Source organism: Mobula birostris, chromosome 12 (genome assembly GCF_030028105.1).
Source record: "Mobula birostris isolate sMobBir1 chromosome 12, sMobBir1.hap1, whole genome shotgun sequence".
NCBI classification, from domain to species: Eukaryota; Metazoa; Chordata; class Chondrichthyes; order Myliobatiformes; family Myliobatidae; genus Mobula; species Mobula birostris.
Window position 1 is genome coordinate 56,195,998 of NC_092381.1, and position 18,279 is coordinate 56,214,276.

Consider the following 18,279-nt stretch of genomic DNA (forward strand, 5'->3'; position numbering starts at 1 on the left):
GATCCAGGTCAGGGCTCTGTGGTCCATCTGGAGGTCAAACTCCCTCCCAAGAAGGTAGTACCTGAGGCTGTCCAACGCCCACTTGATTGCCAGACACTTCTTCTCGATTGTGGAGTACCGGGTTTCATGGGGCAGAAGTTTCCTGCTGAGATACAACACAGGACATTCCTCACCTGGCTCTCCCTGAGCCAGTACTCCCCCGATGCCTACACCTGAGGCATCCACCTGCACCAGGCAGTGGCGTTCAAAGTCAGGACTCTGCATCACAGGGGAAGAGCATAATTTCTCCTTCAGGCCCTGGAAAGCACTTTCACACTCCTCACTCCATTCCACAGGATTACGGGCCAACTTGCAGGTGAGGTTGGTCAATGGGGTGCCAGGGTTGAAAAGTGAGGGATGAACTGTCGGTACCAGCCCACTAGGCCAAGAAAAGACCGGACCTGGGTCTTGGTACGGGGCCTGGGGCTGTTCAGAATGGCCTCAACTTTATCCACCTGAGGCCGGACTTCACCTCTCCCCAACTGATACCCCAGGTACCGGGTTTCCTGCCTGGCCCACTCACATTTCTGCAGATTGACCGTAAGTCCTGCCGCATTGATTGCACCTAGGGCTCAACTAAGGTGCTCCAGATGTTCCTCCCAGGTCAGGCTAAAAATGACCACATCATCCAAATAGGCAGCGCTGCAGTCCTCACAACCTTGCAGCACTCTGTCCATAAGCCTCTGGAATGTGGCTGGAGCACCATGTCTTATGAGAACAGGTTGAGTGAATTTGGCCTTTCTTCCTTGGAGCGACAGAGGATGAGAGGTGATCTGATAGAGGTGTATAAGATGATGAGAGGCATTGATCATGTGGATAGTCAGAGGCTTTTTCCCAGGGCTGAAATGGCTAGCAGAAGAGGGCACAGTTTTAAGGTGCTTGGAAGTAGGTACAGAGGAGGTGTCAGAGGTAAGTTTTTTCACGCAGAGAGTGGTGAGTACTTGGAGTGGGCTGCCCGCGACGGTGGTGGAGGCATATATGATAGGGTCTTTTAAGAGAGGGGACACCTTGGGGAGTTGATAGGCGGGTGAGGCAAAGAAGACCATAGGGGCAAAATAGGAGCCCATTGACTCTGCTCCGTATTTCATCTTGGCCGATCCATTTTCCCTTTTAGTTCCAATCTCCTGCCTTCTCCCTGTATCCCTTCGTCCCCTGACCAGTGAAGAATCTATCAACCTCTGCCTTCAGTATACTCAATGATACCCTCCACAGCCGCCTGTGGCAACGAATTACGACAGATTCACGACTCTGTCTAAAGAAATTCCTCCTCGTCTCCATTATAAAGGGATGCTCCTCTATTCTGATGCTGTATCCTCTGGTGTTAGACTCTCCCACCATAGGAAATGTCCTCTCCAATTCCACCCTGTTGAGGTCTTTCAACATTCGATAGGTTTCAGTGAGGTCCCCCCGCCCCCCCATTCTTCTGAATTCCAGTGAATACAGGCCCAGAGCCATCAAGCCCTCTTCATGTGATAAGCCATTCAATCCTGGAATCATTTTCATGAACCTCCTTTGACTCCTCTCCAGTTTCAGTACATTCTTTCTAAGTTAAGGAGCCCAAAACTGCTTACAATACTCCAAGTAAGGCCTCACTAGTACTTTATAAGGCATCAACATTACATCCTTGCTTTTATATTCTAGTCGTCTTGAAATGAATGCTAACATTGCATTTGCCTTCCTCACCACAGGCTTAACCTGCAAATTAACCTTTGGGGAATCCTGTACAAGGACTCTCAAGTCCCTTTGCGCCTCAGATTTTTGAATTTTCTCCTCTTTGGAAAATAGACTACACCTTTATTTCTTTTACCAACGTGTATGACACTGTATTCCATCTGCCACTTTTCTGCCCATTCTCCCAATCTATCTGTCCTTCTGTAGCTTCTCTACTTCCTCAAAACTACCTGCCCCTCCACCTATCCTTGAATCATCTGTAAACGTTGCAACAAAACCATCAATTCTATCAGTTAGGTCATTGACATACAATGTGAAAAGAATTGGTCCCAACATAGACCCCTGTGGAAAACTACTACTCACTGACAGCCGACCAGAAAAGGCTCTCTTTATTCCCACTCTTTGCTTCCTGCCAGTCAGCCACTGCTTTATCCATGCAAGTATCTTTCCTGTAATACCATGGTCTCTTAGCTTGTTAAGCAGCCTCGTGTGGCACCATAGCAAAGGCCTTCTGAAAATCCAAGTACACCAGATCCATCAATTCTCCTTTGTCTATCCTGCTAGTTATTTCTTCAAAGAATTGCAACATATATGTCAGGCAAGGATTTCCCTTACGGAAACCATGCAAACTATGGCCTATTTTATCATTGCCTCCAAGTACACTGAATCCCAATAATTGACTCCAACATCTTCCCAACCACTGAGGTCAGACTAACTGGCCTATAATTTCCTTTCTTCTGCCTGAGTGGAGTGACATTCGTAATTTTCCAGTCTTCTGGAACCATTTCAGAATCTAGTGATCCTTGAAAGATCATTACTAATGCCTCCACAATCTCTTCAGCCACTTCTTTCTGAACCTTGGGATGTACACCATCTAGTCCAGGTGACTTATCTACCTTCAGATGTTTCAGTTTCCCAAGAACCTTCTCCCTGGTAATGGCAACTTCACACAGAGGTAAGAGGGAAGCCTGAGTGGGGAATGGAAGGAGAGGGGAGAGGGGAAAAATTATGGGAAAGATCAGTAAATCATTGCTGATGCCATCAGGTTGGAGGCTACCTAGACAGAATATGAGGTGTTGCTCTTCCAATCTGAGAGTGGCCTCATTGTAGCAGTAGAGGCAGTCTTGGACCGACATTTTGGAATGGGAATGTATTTAAGATGCATTTCTATATTTTCTGGTTCGTGTATTCAGGAGGGTTAAAGGTAGAGGAGAAAGAAGATTCTGTAATATAGCAGGAGTACAGGTTTCCCCCGCCATCAGAAGATAGAGCGTTCCTATGGAACGGTTTGTAAGCAGGAATGTTGTAAAGTGAAGAAGCAATTACCATTTATTTATATGGGGAAAATTTGTGAGCGTTCGCAGACCCAAAAAATAACCTACCAAATCATGCCAAATAACACATAAAACCTAAAGTAACAGTAACATATAGTAAAAGCAGGAATGATATGATAAATACACAGCCTATATAAAGTAGAAATACTTTTCTACAATCATTGCTGTACTGTTCTCCGTAGCGAAAATCTCACGCAAGCGCTCTCGGCAAAAACATTCTCCAGTAACCTTTAAGCTATGAAACTGCCAAATCTACCAAATAACACATAAAAATACACAGCCTATGTAAAGTAGAAATAATATATGTACAGTGTAGTATCACTTACCGGAATTGGGAAGACAGTGCCGAGCGCACTGATGATGGTGTGTTGGGCTGAGTCGTTGGAGGTTGGGGTGGTGCAGTGGTCCCCAGCCTTCAGGCTGCTGACCGATACCGATCCGCGAAGCATGCAGGGGTATAGCGATAGCTGGGACGCACCCAGCACATCTTTAAGAAAAAACCGAAATAAACAAGCTAATTAATTAGGTGCCGCCCGGCACATAAATGTTGGCCCAGATCAGAGGCGATAGCCGATTGCGTCGCCTCTGATCTGGGCCGACATTTACGTGCCGGGCGGCATCTAATTAATTAGCTTGCTTATTTCGGCTTTTTTCTTAAAGATATGTTGGGTGTGTCCTGGCTACCGCTGCATTCTTCGCGGCAAAGTATCGGTCCACGGCCTGGGGGTTGGGGTGGTAGGACACTGGGGTGTCATCTCATCGTCGTCTGTTTCCATCAGAGCAGGCAGGTCATCTTCTTCTATGTCTGCCTGTGGCTGATGTGGAAGGCTTGAGAAACAACAGTATGCTTGACTGCTTAGCCTCGCCCATTTTTCTATCATACGGTTCTTTGTAAGCACTCAAACCATCTTGAAAATATGCCCTAAACCGACGTACTCTTTCAAAATGAAAGTCGTACTTTTCTGCAATCATTGAAGCGAAAATCTCACGCCGTTGCTTCACGTTCAGTTCCTGGACGACTTCACTTTCAGTCCGTTCGCTACTGCATTCGGTTTCGATTGTTATCCTTTCCTCTTCCAATTGCATCAGCTCTTCATTTATCAGTTCTTAGTCATGGGATGCCAAAACCTCTTCAACATCATCTTCGTCAACTTCCACAAGCCAAACTCACTTTGTCCTTACTTCGTTCACCACGATCGAAACGCTTAATTATGTCTAGTTTTACGCAAAGTGTAATATCCTTATGAGCTCTTTTAGGCTTTTCCGATACCTTAGAACTCATCTTGCTAACAGCTGCTCACAGGCACGTGTTTAAACAATGCTGGCTAGAAAGCAGTTCAGGGGGAGGAGCTTGGCTGTTCGGGGCGCGCGCTGCCTATTTTCGTAACAGTGAAAACACCTACTGTTTGCGAAAACAGGTAACTAATGTAGGTCTTTCGTAACAGCAAGTTTTCATAAAGCGAACGTTCGAAAAGTGGGGGACACCTGTATAATTTCTCTAACTATGCCCTCCTCTTGTATTTCTGTCTCTTCATCATTGAAGCTTTTCTTCTGAACTTTTCAATTAAGTCAGGTGAATAACTAATGAAATCCTTTGTATTTCTGAGGTGACCTCTTCTGTGTTATGCAAACTATAAGCGTAGAATGGAGAAGAATCCGAGGAATGAAACAACCATGCAATGCAAATAAAATGGCAAAATAATAAATACTCAAAACTTTGATGTAGTGTTTTAAATGTCTATATACCTTTAGGACTATACTGTGCTTTGAGTTTTATTGCAAAGTAATAAGTGACTCAACATGAAAATTCTAGTATGTTGAAAGACATGCCCCCAAGTGCAATAGTGTGTAACATAAAACATTGAATTATGTTAAATCAATGTTGGAACACTTTGGGGCTTATGTTTAATTCAGATGATTAGTTAATTGACATTTTTAGCACAAGAAACTTGAAATTAAGTAGTTTGCATATAAAATTAGTGTTTCTTATGAGATTTGAACCAAGGACCGCCATGGATCATAATACTCATTTAAAACACATTGCTCATTGGTAACATTACTTGCAAATTAAGAGCAGGTAGAAAGTTCACAACCATGGCAGAAGTGATGTTGTGTCATTTCTTTAAATAGTTGAACCCAGGTTTGGGCTAAATTAGCTGCCAGCCAAAAAGAGGTAGCAGTATTTGATTTGAAATTCATTATAACTATAAATTTGGATAACAAATTTTCTTAGAAAAAAAATTGCAAAGCTCTCATGTTTGTTGAAATTACCATAGTTTTTGCTTGAATGGTTTTGGAGATTTCGATGCCAGGTATGTTTTCATTTGACCACAATCTGGTTTGTGCACTAGTTCATAGTAATGCAGATTATTACCGTTGTGTGCAAGTGCATGAAGAATTTCAAAGATACTTCCTGGTAATTAATCTGTACGAAATGTACAGATAGACCTTTTAATAATTTCCCTAGAGGCTACTGATATAAAGAAACTAAAATGAACTTTTCTAGGGCATTATTATGTTTCTCTTTCTCCAGGAACATTCTTCTGTTTTACCAACAGCAAAAAAAGTGCAAACTTTAAAAAAGTGAGCCCTCCAACATCTTATAATAGTTGAAATATTTGCCTTCAAATTTCCCGGATCATTTACCTCAAGGCACACACCATTTTAAATTGCTTTTTTGGTGTTAGCTGTGTTTTGGTGTTGCCCAATAGATTTCAATGCAAAACCTAAAATAGATGGGAACCTTCCTTCCTGAGCAAAATGTTTCTGTTCCAGCTGGCTATCTACACAGCTATTTTGGAGATCTTCATTTCTCAGATTTGCATATGTCATGTAGTTTCTTCCAGTTTAGTTTATGAAGCTATACTGCCTGAGATTGTCAAATTTGTATATGAAAGTGGGGCCAAGGTGCCACTAAAGCTGGAAAAGGAACTGAGGGAATCTACTTATAATAGATATCTGGAATATGTAGGTGTATTGGCCTCAAATGAGGAAGAGATGTAAGTTTGTTTTAACGTTGTCCAAAATTAAATAACCTTTGGATTTCGCACAAGATTACGAATGATGAATGCATCTGTGCACTAAATACCAACTGATGTTGATGAAGCAGTGGTGGCATAGATTTGCAAGATGTTATTATGAGCTAAATTTACTGTCTGATAAGCTGTTTCCAATATAAGAGAGAATAGAATTGAATGGCATACTGTTGTTTTCAGAAAGTCATCAATAGTTGAATTTAAAAAGGTTTAATTAAAATTTAGTAAAAGTGATTGTGATTGTCAAGGAGAATCTTGTTTTTTTTTTGTAGAAAATTTTCTGAAATAGCATGAGTTTTATTCTCTCTAAGAAATTATTGTGTATATAATATTAATCATTTTTGACATTTGTTTAAAAGTGGGTAAAATTAATATTGCCTGAAAGCCGGTATTGCTGTATACTTTGAAGAATGATATCACAAATATGTTGAAATTAGAGCTGATCAATGACGTGTAACTTGATGGCAAATTTAATTATGTTGAGTGTGGTGCTTGGAAATCACGGTTGGGGTGGTCAGTTTGTTGTTTCTGAGAATACTTGAAGAATTAGTATGGAGTAAGCCATGTATTATATCGCTCTTGTGCATTCACAGTTACTCAACATCCCTTTTGTTAAAATATGTTTAATCCAATATTTAACATATAGAGGGAAATGCTACTAGAATTGGAAAATCAAGGAAGGATTAGATAGGCCTATGTTGTTTTCTTTGGAACAGAAAAGATTTAGGTGAATAAAATTGAGGGGCACAGACAGCTAAAAGGATGGGTCTAATTTCTCTAGCAGTGAAAGAAGCAGGGCATAGATTTGAAGTAATGGAATATAGTAGTGTAGAGATGGGTATTTTTGTCAATGTAATAGGGGTCTGGAACTCCAGGGAAGTAGTAGAGACAAAAACATATAATACATTTAATTAATATATAGTTGTGTACTTAAGTCATGACCTGCAAGAATATGAACCTAGAACTGGAAGGTGAGATTAGGCTGTTTGTCCTTTGGCAGAGGCATGATGAGCACCTTTGTTGTAAATTTTGTGAAGAGAAAATAAACCAAAGATGAAAAAAGGCAGAAGAGGTTATGATTTCCAAGATGAAAGGATGAATAAATGATGTAAATTCATTAATCCTCATTAGATAATTTTTCATGGAAAGATTATGGGTCACAGATGCATCTTGAAATGGAATGATGCATTGCTTACTGTCAGCATGATTTCCTGTTGGAAGCAGGATTTTAGATATTTTTTTTTAGCTTGAATGACATTGAAGAAAAGACAAATTGGTATATGCATATTTAGACATAAAATCAAAATCAATGTTCATTTTAGCTATCGTTTGAGAGAAAAGTCAGTCAATTTTGTTGCAGACTTTTGTCCTGCTACAAGATGGAAACAGTTCGTGAAGTTTTTAAACTTCTTTAGTTGTACTTTATGGCTTGTTTAAAGTTTTCTTCCAATATATGAACATATGAATTTGGGGTAGAAGAACTCACTTGGGCCCTCATGCTTGTTCCTCATTTAGTAATGTCATGGCAGAAGAATGATATGCCAGATCAGCAGACATCCCACCTCTCCCGGAAGTTCCAGGAGTCTCCCACATATTGATAGTGGCTCCAGGATGCCCGGAAATTATATACAATATCCCAGAAATTGATTTTTTTTTGAGAGGGAGAGCGAGCATCCTGATAGGTCTCTCTTCATGCTAAGAGTGGTCCCCAACCACCGGGCTGCAAGGAAACGATATTAAACAACATGAGTCAGCTGCACCTTTCCTCATTCCCTGTCACGCACTGCTGAACTTGAACGCACACGAGGTCATTACGCACGCGTCATCCATGTCAGCACGAGAAGGGGCTCAACTCCTCAAGCTTGCAAATGATGACGGGCTCAAAAGTATGTTTGACATAACATCTCTGCCGGCATTCTGGATCAAAGTCAAGGCTAAATATCCTGAGATAGCCATGGAAGCACTGAAAACGTTGCTTCAATTTCCAACATATCTCTGCAAAGCAGAGTTCTCTGCAATGAATGCAACGAAAACTAAATCGTGGAATAGACTGGACATAAGGAACCCCCTTCGAGTATCGCTGTCTCCCATCACCCCTCGATGGCACCGTCTTGTTGCAGGAAAACAAGCCCAGGGCTCCCGCTGATTCAGCGATATTGGTGTGTTGCAATGATTTTATATGTTCATACGAGGAAAATATGCTCTGTGTGTTTAATATCCAAACATTACTTAAAATGTTATGATGCTATTGACTTATAATTGACTTATCACTATATTCATGCGAGGAAAATATGCGCTGTGTTTTTAATATTAAATTCATTAGATAAACCCTTTTAGAAACGAAATTGAGTGTATTAGCTATTTATAACTGACATAGTTGACTTATCACCAATATTCCAGTCGTGATTAAAACCCCCGCCCCCAGTCGGCTGGTCCGCAAGAATATTGTCAATATTAAACCGGTCCGCGGTGCAGAAAAGGTTGGGGACCCCTGCTAAGCAAACCTATCAGTTTTCTCTGTTGGCGGGCTTTACAGTCAACCTCAAAAATAATGACAGTGTTGCTCGCTGCACTATTTGCAACAGTGACTTTTCTATTGCCCATGGTGAGTTAGAATGTAAAAGACATGTTGAGGTGAGTTTAACAGGTGTCATTCATTCATTAGCATAGCTAACGTTATTTAAACTAGCTGGTTGGCTGCTAAGGAACTACGCTATTGATGTCCTACGTGACGAGGCCAAACTCCCTGTAGACTTAAAGTTGTAATAGAATAAATATGATAATGTAAGTACATATTTTAATGCCACATTTTCTGCATATACCCAACTTGGTTTACAGATTAGACAAAATCACTAAACGAAGTATTACATACACCCTTGGAGGTCGACCGGGCGGCGGTGGGGGTGGTTGTGGGGGTGGGGGGCGTGGGGGTGCTACCTCCCTGAAATGAGTTTTTGCAGGGTGGGATGTCTGGATCAGACTAATCTCAACTCTACATTCCCTCCAAGTATAATGACCTTTTTGCATTCTTGCTGATCAAGAATGTATCTGCCTCTTCCTTAAAAATATTCAGACTCTGCTTACACTGTTTTTTGAGAGAGCATTTTGGAGACTGTCAGCCCTTAGAAAACATTTTGCACCATTTGTATTGAACCCTAGTTCTAGCTTTTCTTACAAGATAAAACGTCCTCACTAATACACAGGCTCTTGTTTCAATCTAGTTCTCTCACTCTAAACTTCAGGCACTACAACATTAATTTATCCTCAGATAACCAGCACCTTCCAGGTATTAGCTTAATAACCCTTCTAAGAACTGTTTTCAGTGTATTTATATCTTAAAACTACATAGTACTCCACGTGATCTCAATGCCTTATATACAGTAAATAAACTTTAATACCGTACTTATATCCTTAGTTCCCAGAACGGTAAATGAAAGTTTTTTGTTAGCTTTATTTTAGCTAGAGTATAGATTATTGTGAATGATGCATCATCAGATCCCTTTGCATTTTATGGCTCTGCAATTTGCCATCGTTTATGTAATGTCCTTTTTACCCTTGCCAAAATGGAAAGTACCTAATTTTTCCACAATATTTTTCAGATCTCTGCCTACTTACTTCACCTAATGTGTATTTTTATAGCTTGCTAATGTGCCTCACAACTTGCTATTTTTGGTCATAAACAAATTTAGCAATTGTATTTGTTGGTACCTTCATGCAATTCACTTAAGACAAGCCCTGACTTGTGTAACTTGGGGAAGAGCTGTAAATTGTAAAAAGTTCAGCCCCCAAAATGATCCCCGATGTCAGTAATTAGATTGCAACCTGAAAAAAAAACATTCCTGCCTACTTTGTTTCCTACTAGCCAATCAATCTTGTGTTCATGGTAATGTGTTACCTTTTTTAAATTATGAGTTTCATTTTCTACAATATGGTTTTCTGGAATCAAGTGTTTGAAATATAAATACAGTACATCCATTAGTTTCCTACATCTATATCGCAGATCACTGAAAAGAGCTCTAATTCATTTCAGTAGTGAAATATGGCCACTATAGTAAATATGAAAGGAAAAATTTGCCTGAATACTCTGAACTTCAGCGTTGAAGCACCTCTGGCCTCTTGTTGCCTTTTCATTGAAAACATCGTGCAATTTTACTACAGGTTGATCAGAATATCAAGAAAGTTAGTACAATATTTATACACAGATAATGGTTATGATTAAATAATCTCGGAAGAAAGCTGAACTTATTCTGAACCATTTTGGGACTTTGGCAAAGATGTGTCAGCCATTGGAGTTGTTGGAAGAAAATAGTAATGTGTGAAATATTCGGAATGCCTTCAGTGAGGTATTGTATGAAGAGTTATTGGTAAAGCTAGAGGCATAAGGAGTCAGGGACCAGTTACAGAATGGATTGAAAGGTGGTTAATAGATTGAAAATAGATGCTTAGTTTAAGGGAAGTGTCTTACGAAATATGATCCATAGGAATTTGTGCTAAAACAGTCATTGTTATTCACATAATAGAACTGGAGCTGTGATTTTTAATCATTATACGAAATTGGAGATGGGAGGTTGATTACAATGTAATTAACTAGAACAAAAAGCATATGCATGAATCTTGGGCGAATTTATCATTTCAAACATGAGAATGCTTACCTATAAAATAAAGAAAGAGGCCACTTGTTTCTTTTTTGGAAGCTGAGTAACTAAATAGGATAAATGAACAATGAGATCTGGAAATGGGTACACATATATTACTGAAGCTGGAAAGTACAAGCCTAGGGCTGCAGTTAATTTCTGGAAGAAGGGGAAAAAGTATTTGAAATATTAAATTTATGTAGACTTTTTGTTGGGTCACACAAGAGAAGTGAATAAAGTGCAGAAACTATTTTCAAGGATGACAAAATTGAGTGTTGTAATAACAGAAGTTTAAGGCTCTTGAAAAGAGAACATTCTGGAAGTTGTAGGTTTTTAGAATTGTGCAGTAATTTGTTAAGATGGATATGGAAAATCTATTAAACATAAGCTAGTAAAACAAAGGTATAAGTGACAACTAGCAGATCAAAAAAAAAACTCAGATCACTTTCTATGTTGTAAAAATGCAGATGTAGTCTGCCACATGGGTAATAGAAAAAGCATGGACATATTTTAAAGAAGGCTTGATTCAAGTGTGAGAGAGAAGAGGAAGTACAAAGGCAGGGTGACAAAGTAATTGATGTGGCAGAGCAATTACAAGTAAAGCAGCTCTACAATATGGCCTGATTCTATGCTCTAGAATCCATGGTTGCTTTCCCTAAAGTCTGGAATGTAAGCAGTAAGTGAATAGATAATTATTTGCAGCTGTACTTTTGTTTTACAGCTAACACAAGCTCAACTTCTACAGTGAATCCCTTAATTTCTCCAAGAATTCCAGTAAAAGCAACAGCTAATAAAAACAGTAAAAGGAATGTCAAATTAAAACACCTATCATTACCTGGGATTAATAGTTTAAAAGGTGAGTTTTACAGCTAGAGCATTCTGCATTCTTCACATCCAATGTACATTATTTATAATTTTATTTGGACTTTAAAGATCAGTGCATAGGATCTCAGCTTAATCGGTGGTGATATCTGGAATAATTTGAAGGTTATATAGGTATAATCTTGCACCTTTTGGTATAGATCAATAAGTTGGATTTGATTAAACAATAAGGAAGCCCCAGATTCATAAATGATACCAACTTTGTAAGTTGTTCATTGTGAGTAAGAGAGTTGTGAGCAAAATAGATTGCTCAGTGAGCCAAAAATGTACCAAATGGTATTCATTGTGGAAATATGAGTGGCAATACATATAGAGGGCAAATGTGGCAACAGGATAAACAATAGTGGTAGAATACTGAAAAGAGCAAGAAATAATATCTCAGTGTGAGTCAGCAGATTCTTAAAAGTAATGAGGCAGCAGATTAGCACAAAAGCAAATGAAGAAACTTAACTGAAGCATAGAAAGCAAGAGTAGGAATGTATTTCTAGAATTGCATAGAATACCAGACAGGCTACAGCTGAAGTACTATACACTGTTGGGTCCCCAGAAGAATGTGATGGCATGTGACGGTGCTGAAGAGATGTAGCTGATTGTTGTCAAGATTAGAGAATTTTAGTTTCAAGAGAGTATTGTCTGGAATTCAGTTACTTTCTTTCAGGGTGAAATAAAGTGAAGGGGAAATTAGCAAATATGTATAAAATTGAGACTTTTCCCTTAGCAGATGGGTCATTTACTGACAAGTAAAAAAAAAATTGATAGTAGGATGGTGAAAGAAGAAATGTATTAAAAGATTTTTTAAGTACCTGAATGAATGCTGGGAATTGCTGCATTCTGCAAGGCCATGAAGTTCAGTAGTAAGAATCAAGAGAAACTAGTAAAGCAATTTAGGACTAAATCTATAGTTAATTTGATCAACATACAAGGTACCATGCTAGCTTTATTAGGAGAAATAACTTAAAATTGAGAAACAGTTGGACACTTAAACGGGGGCGGGGAGGCGTTGAGAGGGCTCTATGAATAAACTGATGAAAACTGAATGGCCTTATCTATAAATAGATATCAATATTCTCTAGAATGACAGTACAATTATGGAAATTCATTATCTAGGACTTCCTTCTGGATTTGCAAAAGCTGTGGCTAAAATCTTAATTTACATTAAACTAAGCATTGAAATTTATTTGTACATGATTTTACCTCTGTCTTTGGATGCATCATAATTAGTATCAGATCACTGAATCTCCCTTAAGAGATTCTTTGTTCATCAGTCACTATTTGATCAATATTATTCCTGCCGTTACAGGATATGAAACTTATTTATCTTCATTAAAAAGATGTGATTTTGGAGTATTAAGCCTTTTTTATGTGTGTCTGCATGCAGCTTCACAACCAGTTTGCTGATATACACAATGTAAATAAAGTGTTTAACTGATGTTCAGATTAATAAGTTGATTAATTTTGTAACGGTATCATAGTTGATCTCCAATCTATGCCACTGAGAAATCCTCTTGGGTTTTTGTTTGGGTAAACTGCACACTTCACTACAAGTAAAAATTTACTTAATAATGGGTCTGGATACCTTTGTTACAGTTGAAAGACAGGAATTAGTTGAATCTGTGCAGCTTGCCAACAATATCACTATGCAACTGTAGCGTAGTGTTTAGCATGATGTTGGAGTTCAATTCCAGTGTCGTCTAAGCAATTTGTACCTTCTCCCCATGACTATGTACAAACGTTTGTAGGTTTCCTCTGGGTGCTCTGGTTTCCTTCCGCAGTCCAAAGATGTACTGGTTAATTGGTCATTGTAAATTGTCCTGTGATTTGGCTAGGGTTGCGTAGGTGAGATTATATATATCTCCTATTTCCACAATCATCCTGACTCCTTTGAAAATAATTGGGCTAATAACATTTTTAACGTATGTAGCAAACTAAAAGTATTGTTTTCATGTTTTAAGTTTTTAGTACTGCCAGTTCTAAAACTTAATACTATTCATGATTAGAAAAAGGCCCTTTGACCTGCATGTTCCTGCCTTAACTTCTTCCTCTGTCAGCGTCAGCTCATTCTATATATGGTCTATCCTCGGAGTGAAGAAGTTGCCCCACAGATTAAGCTTCTTCTTCTCCCCCCCCCCCCCACCTAAATGTATCCCCTCTAGTTCTTAATTCCCCAATCCTCGGAAACGAACTATATATTCATAAACAAGAGATTCTGCAGATGCTGGAAATCTTGAACAACACACAGAATGCTGTAGGAACTCTTAAGTCGGGCTGCATCTATGGAGGGGAATAAATAGTTGATGTTCAGGGCAGTGACCCTTCAAGTCTGGAGAGGAAAGGATAGAATAAGAAAGTGGGGGGTGGGGGAAGAGTACAACTTGGCAGGTGATAAGAGAGGCCAGGTGAGGGGGAAGATGGATGGATAGGGAAAGGAGGGGGGGGATGAAGTAAGAAGCTGGGAGATGATAGCTAGAAGAGATAATGGGCTGGTAGGAGTTTGATAGAGAGGACCATGGAAGAAAGGGAAGGAAGAGGGGCATCAGAGGGTCGTGATGGACAGGTGAAAAGAGATGAGAGGGCAGCCTGAATGAAGAATGGAAAAAGAGAGAAGGACAAAGGGGAAGATATTAGAGAAATCAATGTTCATGCCAACCGTTGAAAGTTACCCAGACAATATAATGTTGCTTCCCCAATCTTAGTGTGGTCTCATTGTGGTGGTAGTGAGATTATGGGCCAACACGTCAAAATGGGAATGGGAGGTCGATGAAGGGAAAATGCTCAACAAAGTGGTCCCCCAATATATGTTGGGTCTCACCAATGTAGAGCAGTGAGCACCAAATATAGTTGATAACCCTGACACACTTTGGTAGACTTTCACCTGGAAGGACTATTTGGGGGCCTTGAATAGTGGCGAGGGAGGTGTAGGGGCTGATGTAGCCCTTGACACACTTGCAGGGATAAGTGCCAGGAGGGGGATCATGGGAGCGACAAGTGGACAAGAGAGTCATGTAGAGAGAGAGAGACCCCTCCAGAAAGTGGAAGGATCGGGGAAAGACGTGCTTAGTGGTAGAACCTTGTTACAGATTGTGGATGTTAGGGCAAATAATGTGCTGGATTGAGGCTTGTGTGATGGCAGGTAAAGACAAGGTGAACCCTATCCTGTTATGATGGCTTGAGGGTGGGGTGAGGGCAGATATGTGGGAAATGGAGGAGATCCAGATAAAGGCAGTATCAGTGGTTGTGGAAAGGAAACCTTCTGTTTTGAAAAGAGATAATTCTATTCTAGAATGGTGTGCATCATCCTGAGAACAGATGCTGAGGTGGAGGAACTTAAAAAAGGGAATAGCATTTTTACAAGTGACAATGTGGAAAGAGTCAACAGCATTCATCCTATTTATGCCTCATAATTTCATACAGTTCTACAAGATCATTCTTTGTATGTCTTGTTCACCCATATCATAATATTCCACTTCTATACTTAATGCCCTGACTGATGAAGAGCAATGTGCCAAAAATCTTCCTCACTGCCGTCTATCTGGAAACTGTGTACTTGTGCTACCACGCCTTTCTGTTCTACAACTGCAATTTTGTTTTAAATGTTACAGCTCTGCAGGACCTGTTCCTTCACTCTTCTGATGGCCAACTTTCTTACCAAGAACTTTACAAATTATTTGGTACGCAAACCCCTGATCCTGAAGAACTTCGACAGTTTGATGCTAATGAAGATGGAAGGTTCTCCCAAACAGAACTCATCAATGCAATTGGTTCATAGGAAACTGAACAAACTTCTATTTGGACTGGTGGGATTTTTTTTAACAATTGAAGTACTGACTTGTGATTGCTACAATTGCACTTTTTAAACAGTGTTTCATTATTATGTTTAGGATACTTAGAATAAATATTCCTAACTTTAGCTTTGGGCTTGCCCAGACAGTGTTTTAATGAAACAGACAGCATTGAATTGAGATACCTGAGCAAGGGTTCAATCATTCAGGATTAATTCTTTTCGTTTAAAATTTCACTCTAAGAATAAACTGGCTTATTACACTATACAAAATCAAACTACTGGGAGAAGATTAAAGTAAATTAATTCATATTTTGAACCTTCCACTGGTGCTGAAAGAAGGAAGTTTGCCAGTGTGAGCTCACATTTGTGTCTGCACCAGCAACCTGCACTGCCCCCCCACCCCAACCTCGCGCCTGCCCTACATAGCTATCCAGTACTTTCAGAAATTTTTCTCATTTTAAATGGGAAGATTACTTTTTAGTCAGCTTTGAGAACTGGAATAATTTGTGACTGCTTTTCTTGAGGTTTACATTTCCTGATCTACATAGCATTGCCATCTTAGAAAATTTTCAAAGATCAGCAAGTGTCCCATATGTAAATGGAACCACTTTTGTGCAGGTAATTAAAATGGCCTTCATTTTAGTTTTGTGATTTAATGCTTGCAATTCACAATGTGCAAATTATAAGCAGTTACCAGCAAAATTAAACTTGCGGAATTTACTTATACTGGCTATTTGGAAGGTGCGTTAAAAGGCTTGCCTTCATGAATGTGACAAGTTTCCTTGAGGTTTCTGCTGTCAGTTTGAGTCTCATAGTACATTGACACAATTCAAAACTAGTGTAAAGTGTTGTAAACAAATGCTGCATTTTGTCTTTGTTTTTATTAATTTACAGATTTACTTTTAAATCATTCTCTAGTTTAAAAATGTGTGCATCTTTAACTTAAGTCTCTGACATGAGTCTCTCTCTTAGTTGCTGTAGTTCAGTCATAAATTTATTTAACTGCAGAGCTAACAAGTACACTTAGTGGTTTACAGGACTATAAAGTTTGTACAAAGTTTTCTTTGACTTGAATAATTTTTCACAGTTTATTTTAAGGTGACAAAATAATTGTAAAATATAAATGTAGATAGTCAACAATATATTTCTAATGTTGAAATTAAAATCAGCAACTGATGTCCCTAGCATATGCTTAGCAATAAAGTAACATTTTGGCTAAGAGATTTCATTTGATATTGATTTTTGATTCCAAGATAACATAATATTCTGAATGAAAGCTCACCTCCAATACAATTCACAAATGCAAAAATTAAGTTGGCAACTGTGGAAGAGTTTTAACTGTTGGTATAAGAATACAGGATTTCCCAATTCTCATTGATTCCTGGACACGGGCTTTATTATTGAATCATAGTATTTTATGGACAGGTTTTTAATCAGAATTTTAACTTTATTGTAAACTAATAGATCTTGTCCAATAATGGCCTCTTTAATTATACTAGCAATAAGATCAACCTTTCCGGTATTTGTGTTATTCAGTTTTGCAGAGGTTTGTAGAAAGGTTGGTCTAATTTTGTAAACTGGGTACAGGGAGAAAATGAAATTCATGTTGTTTGCACTGTTAGTTGTTGGCTAAATTATATACTTATTATAAACACAATGCTGGTGGTGATGCCTAAGGCTGAATGCTAGGCAAATGCTTTGAATAAAACTGCTTCGGAGCTGGGACATTTTGGAACTACTGTTTGTATGGTAGTCCATAATTATCTTGTGAAATTTAAAATATTTAAATACTCCTTTAATTGTATACAATGTACCAAAATATATTTTTGAAATGTTATTCCTACAATAAAAGGGTTAGTTGTATTAAAGTAATAACTATTGTCTTGATGCCTTGTGTTTTGCATGTTTTATATCATGTCATGATCAAAATATTTATAATTTGTCAAGCAATAAAAACCTTATTCCAATTTCAGTTCAACTTTGTGATAAATGTTCCATTGGTGTTGTGGATCTGTCATGACTTTTAATATTTCACCGTTAATAGAATTCTTGTGATTAGAAATATTAGGTCCAGAAGTACACACGAACTAATGCTATTTACCTTATTAAAACTAAGTTTCTGTAACACCATCTGTTGTATTTGCTCGATCAGTGGAAGATTATGCAAGGCTTTTTGGCACTTTGTTTCTTCCCCCATTTGTAAGAGCCCATGCTCATTTAGAGTTTGGATAAAGTTTAGCTGCCATTGAATTTAAAACTCTCACTATTATTTTCATAGTATTGCAGTTACTAATTTAGTAAAGTGGTTACAGGTCAAGATAAAGCTAGTACATATGAAGCCATAGTTTTCATTTGAATCAATTCCTTTAGAATTAATACTGTATTCAAACTCCTCAAACTTTCAGAGGATTTCTCAGGGCAAATAATTAATGAGCAGTTTTACATATATTCTTGTGAGCTGGTATGTATTAAACTGCACATGATTAAAGTCAAGACAACTGTGGTAAAGAAATTTTACACATCCTCTGAAATTTGAAGAAGTAATAAGAAAATGAGTCCAGTTCCAATGGTGTGTATTTCACTCAAGTTATAGGTATGGTTTTTTTTCCTCTTCAGCCCTTGAGGCCAACTAGTCGGTGTCTCTTAACTGAATCTGTCTAAATCAGGCAGCATCGTGTCCAGAAGCTGTTTGCCCTGAGCAGATCCCCTGAACCTTTAAGATTGGTGGACCTCTCTTAGTCTGGCCTCTACCCTTTGTTTGACATGGGTGACACTACCAAGAGCCAAAGCATAAAGCCCAGACTCCAGCCAGCATAGCTCTCTGGGTCATTAAGGCATATAAGTCTCTAAACCAGGGGTGTCAAACTACCAGCCCGCGGGATGATTTGGAGAAAGAAAAATAT

General features: G+C 38.8%; 1 protein-coding gene across 1 annotated transcript in view; it reads left to right on the plus strand.

The window, feature by feature from the left end:
• efcab14 (EF-hand calcium binding domain 14) overlaps positions 1–17,348 on the plus strand; it is a 56,567-nt gene extending 39,219 nt beyond the window's left edge. The window contains exons 8-9 of the mRNA XM_072273831.1: positions 11,435–11,569; positions 15,195–17,348. Of these exons, the coding sequence (XP_072129932.1) occupies positions 11,435–11,569; positions 15,195–15,361 (302 nt within the window). The 3' untranslated portion in view covers positions 15,362–17,348. The remainder of the gene's footprint in view (positions 1–11,434; positions 11,570–15,194) is intronic.
• The last annotated feature ends 931 nt before the right edge of the window (positions 17,349–18,279 follow it).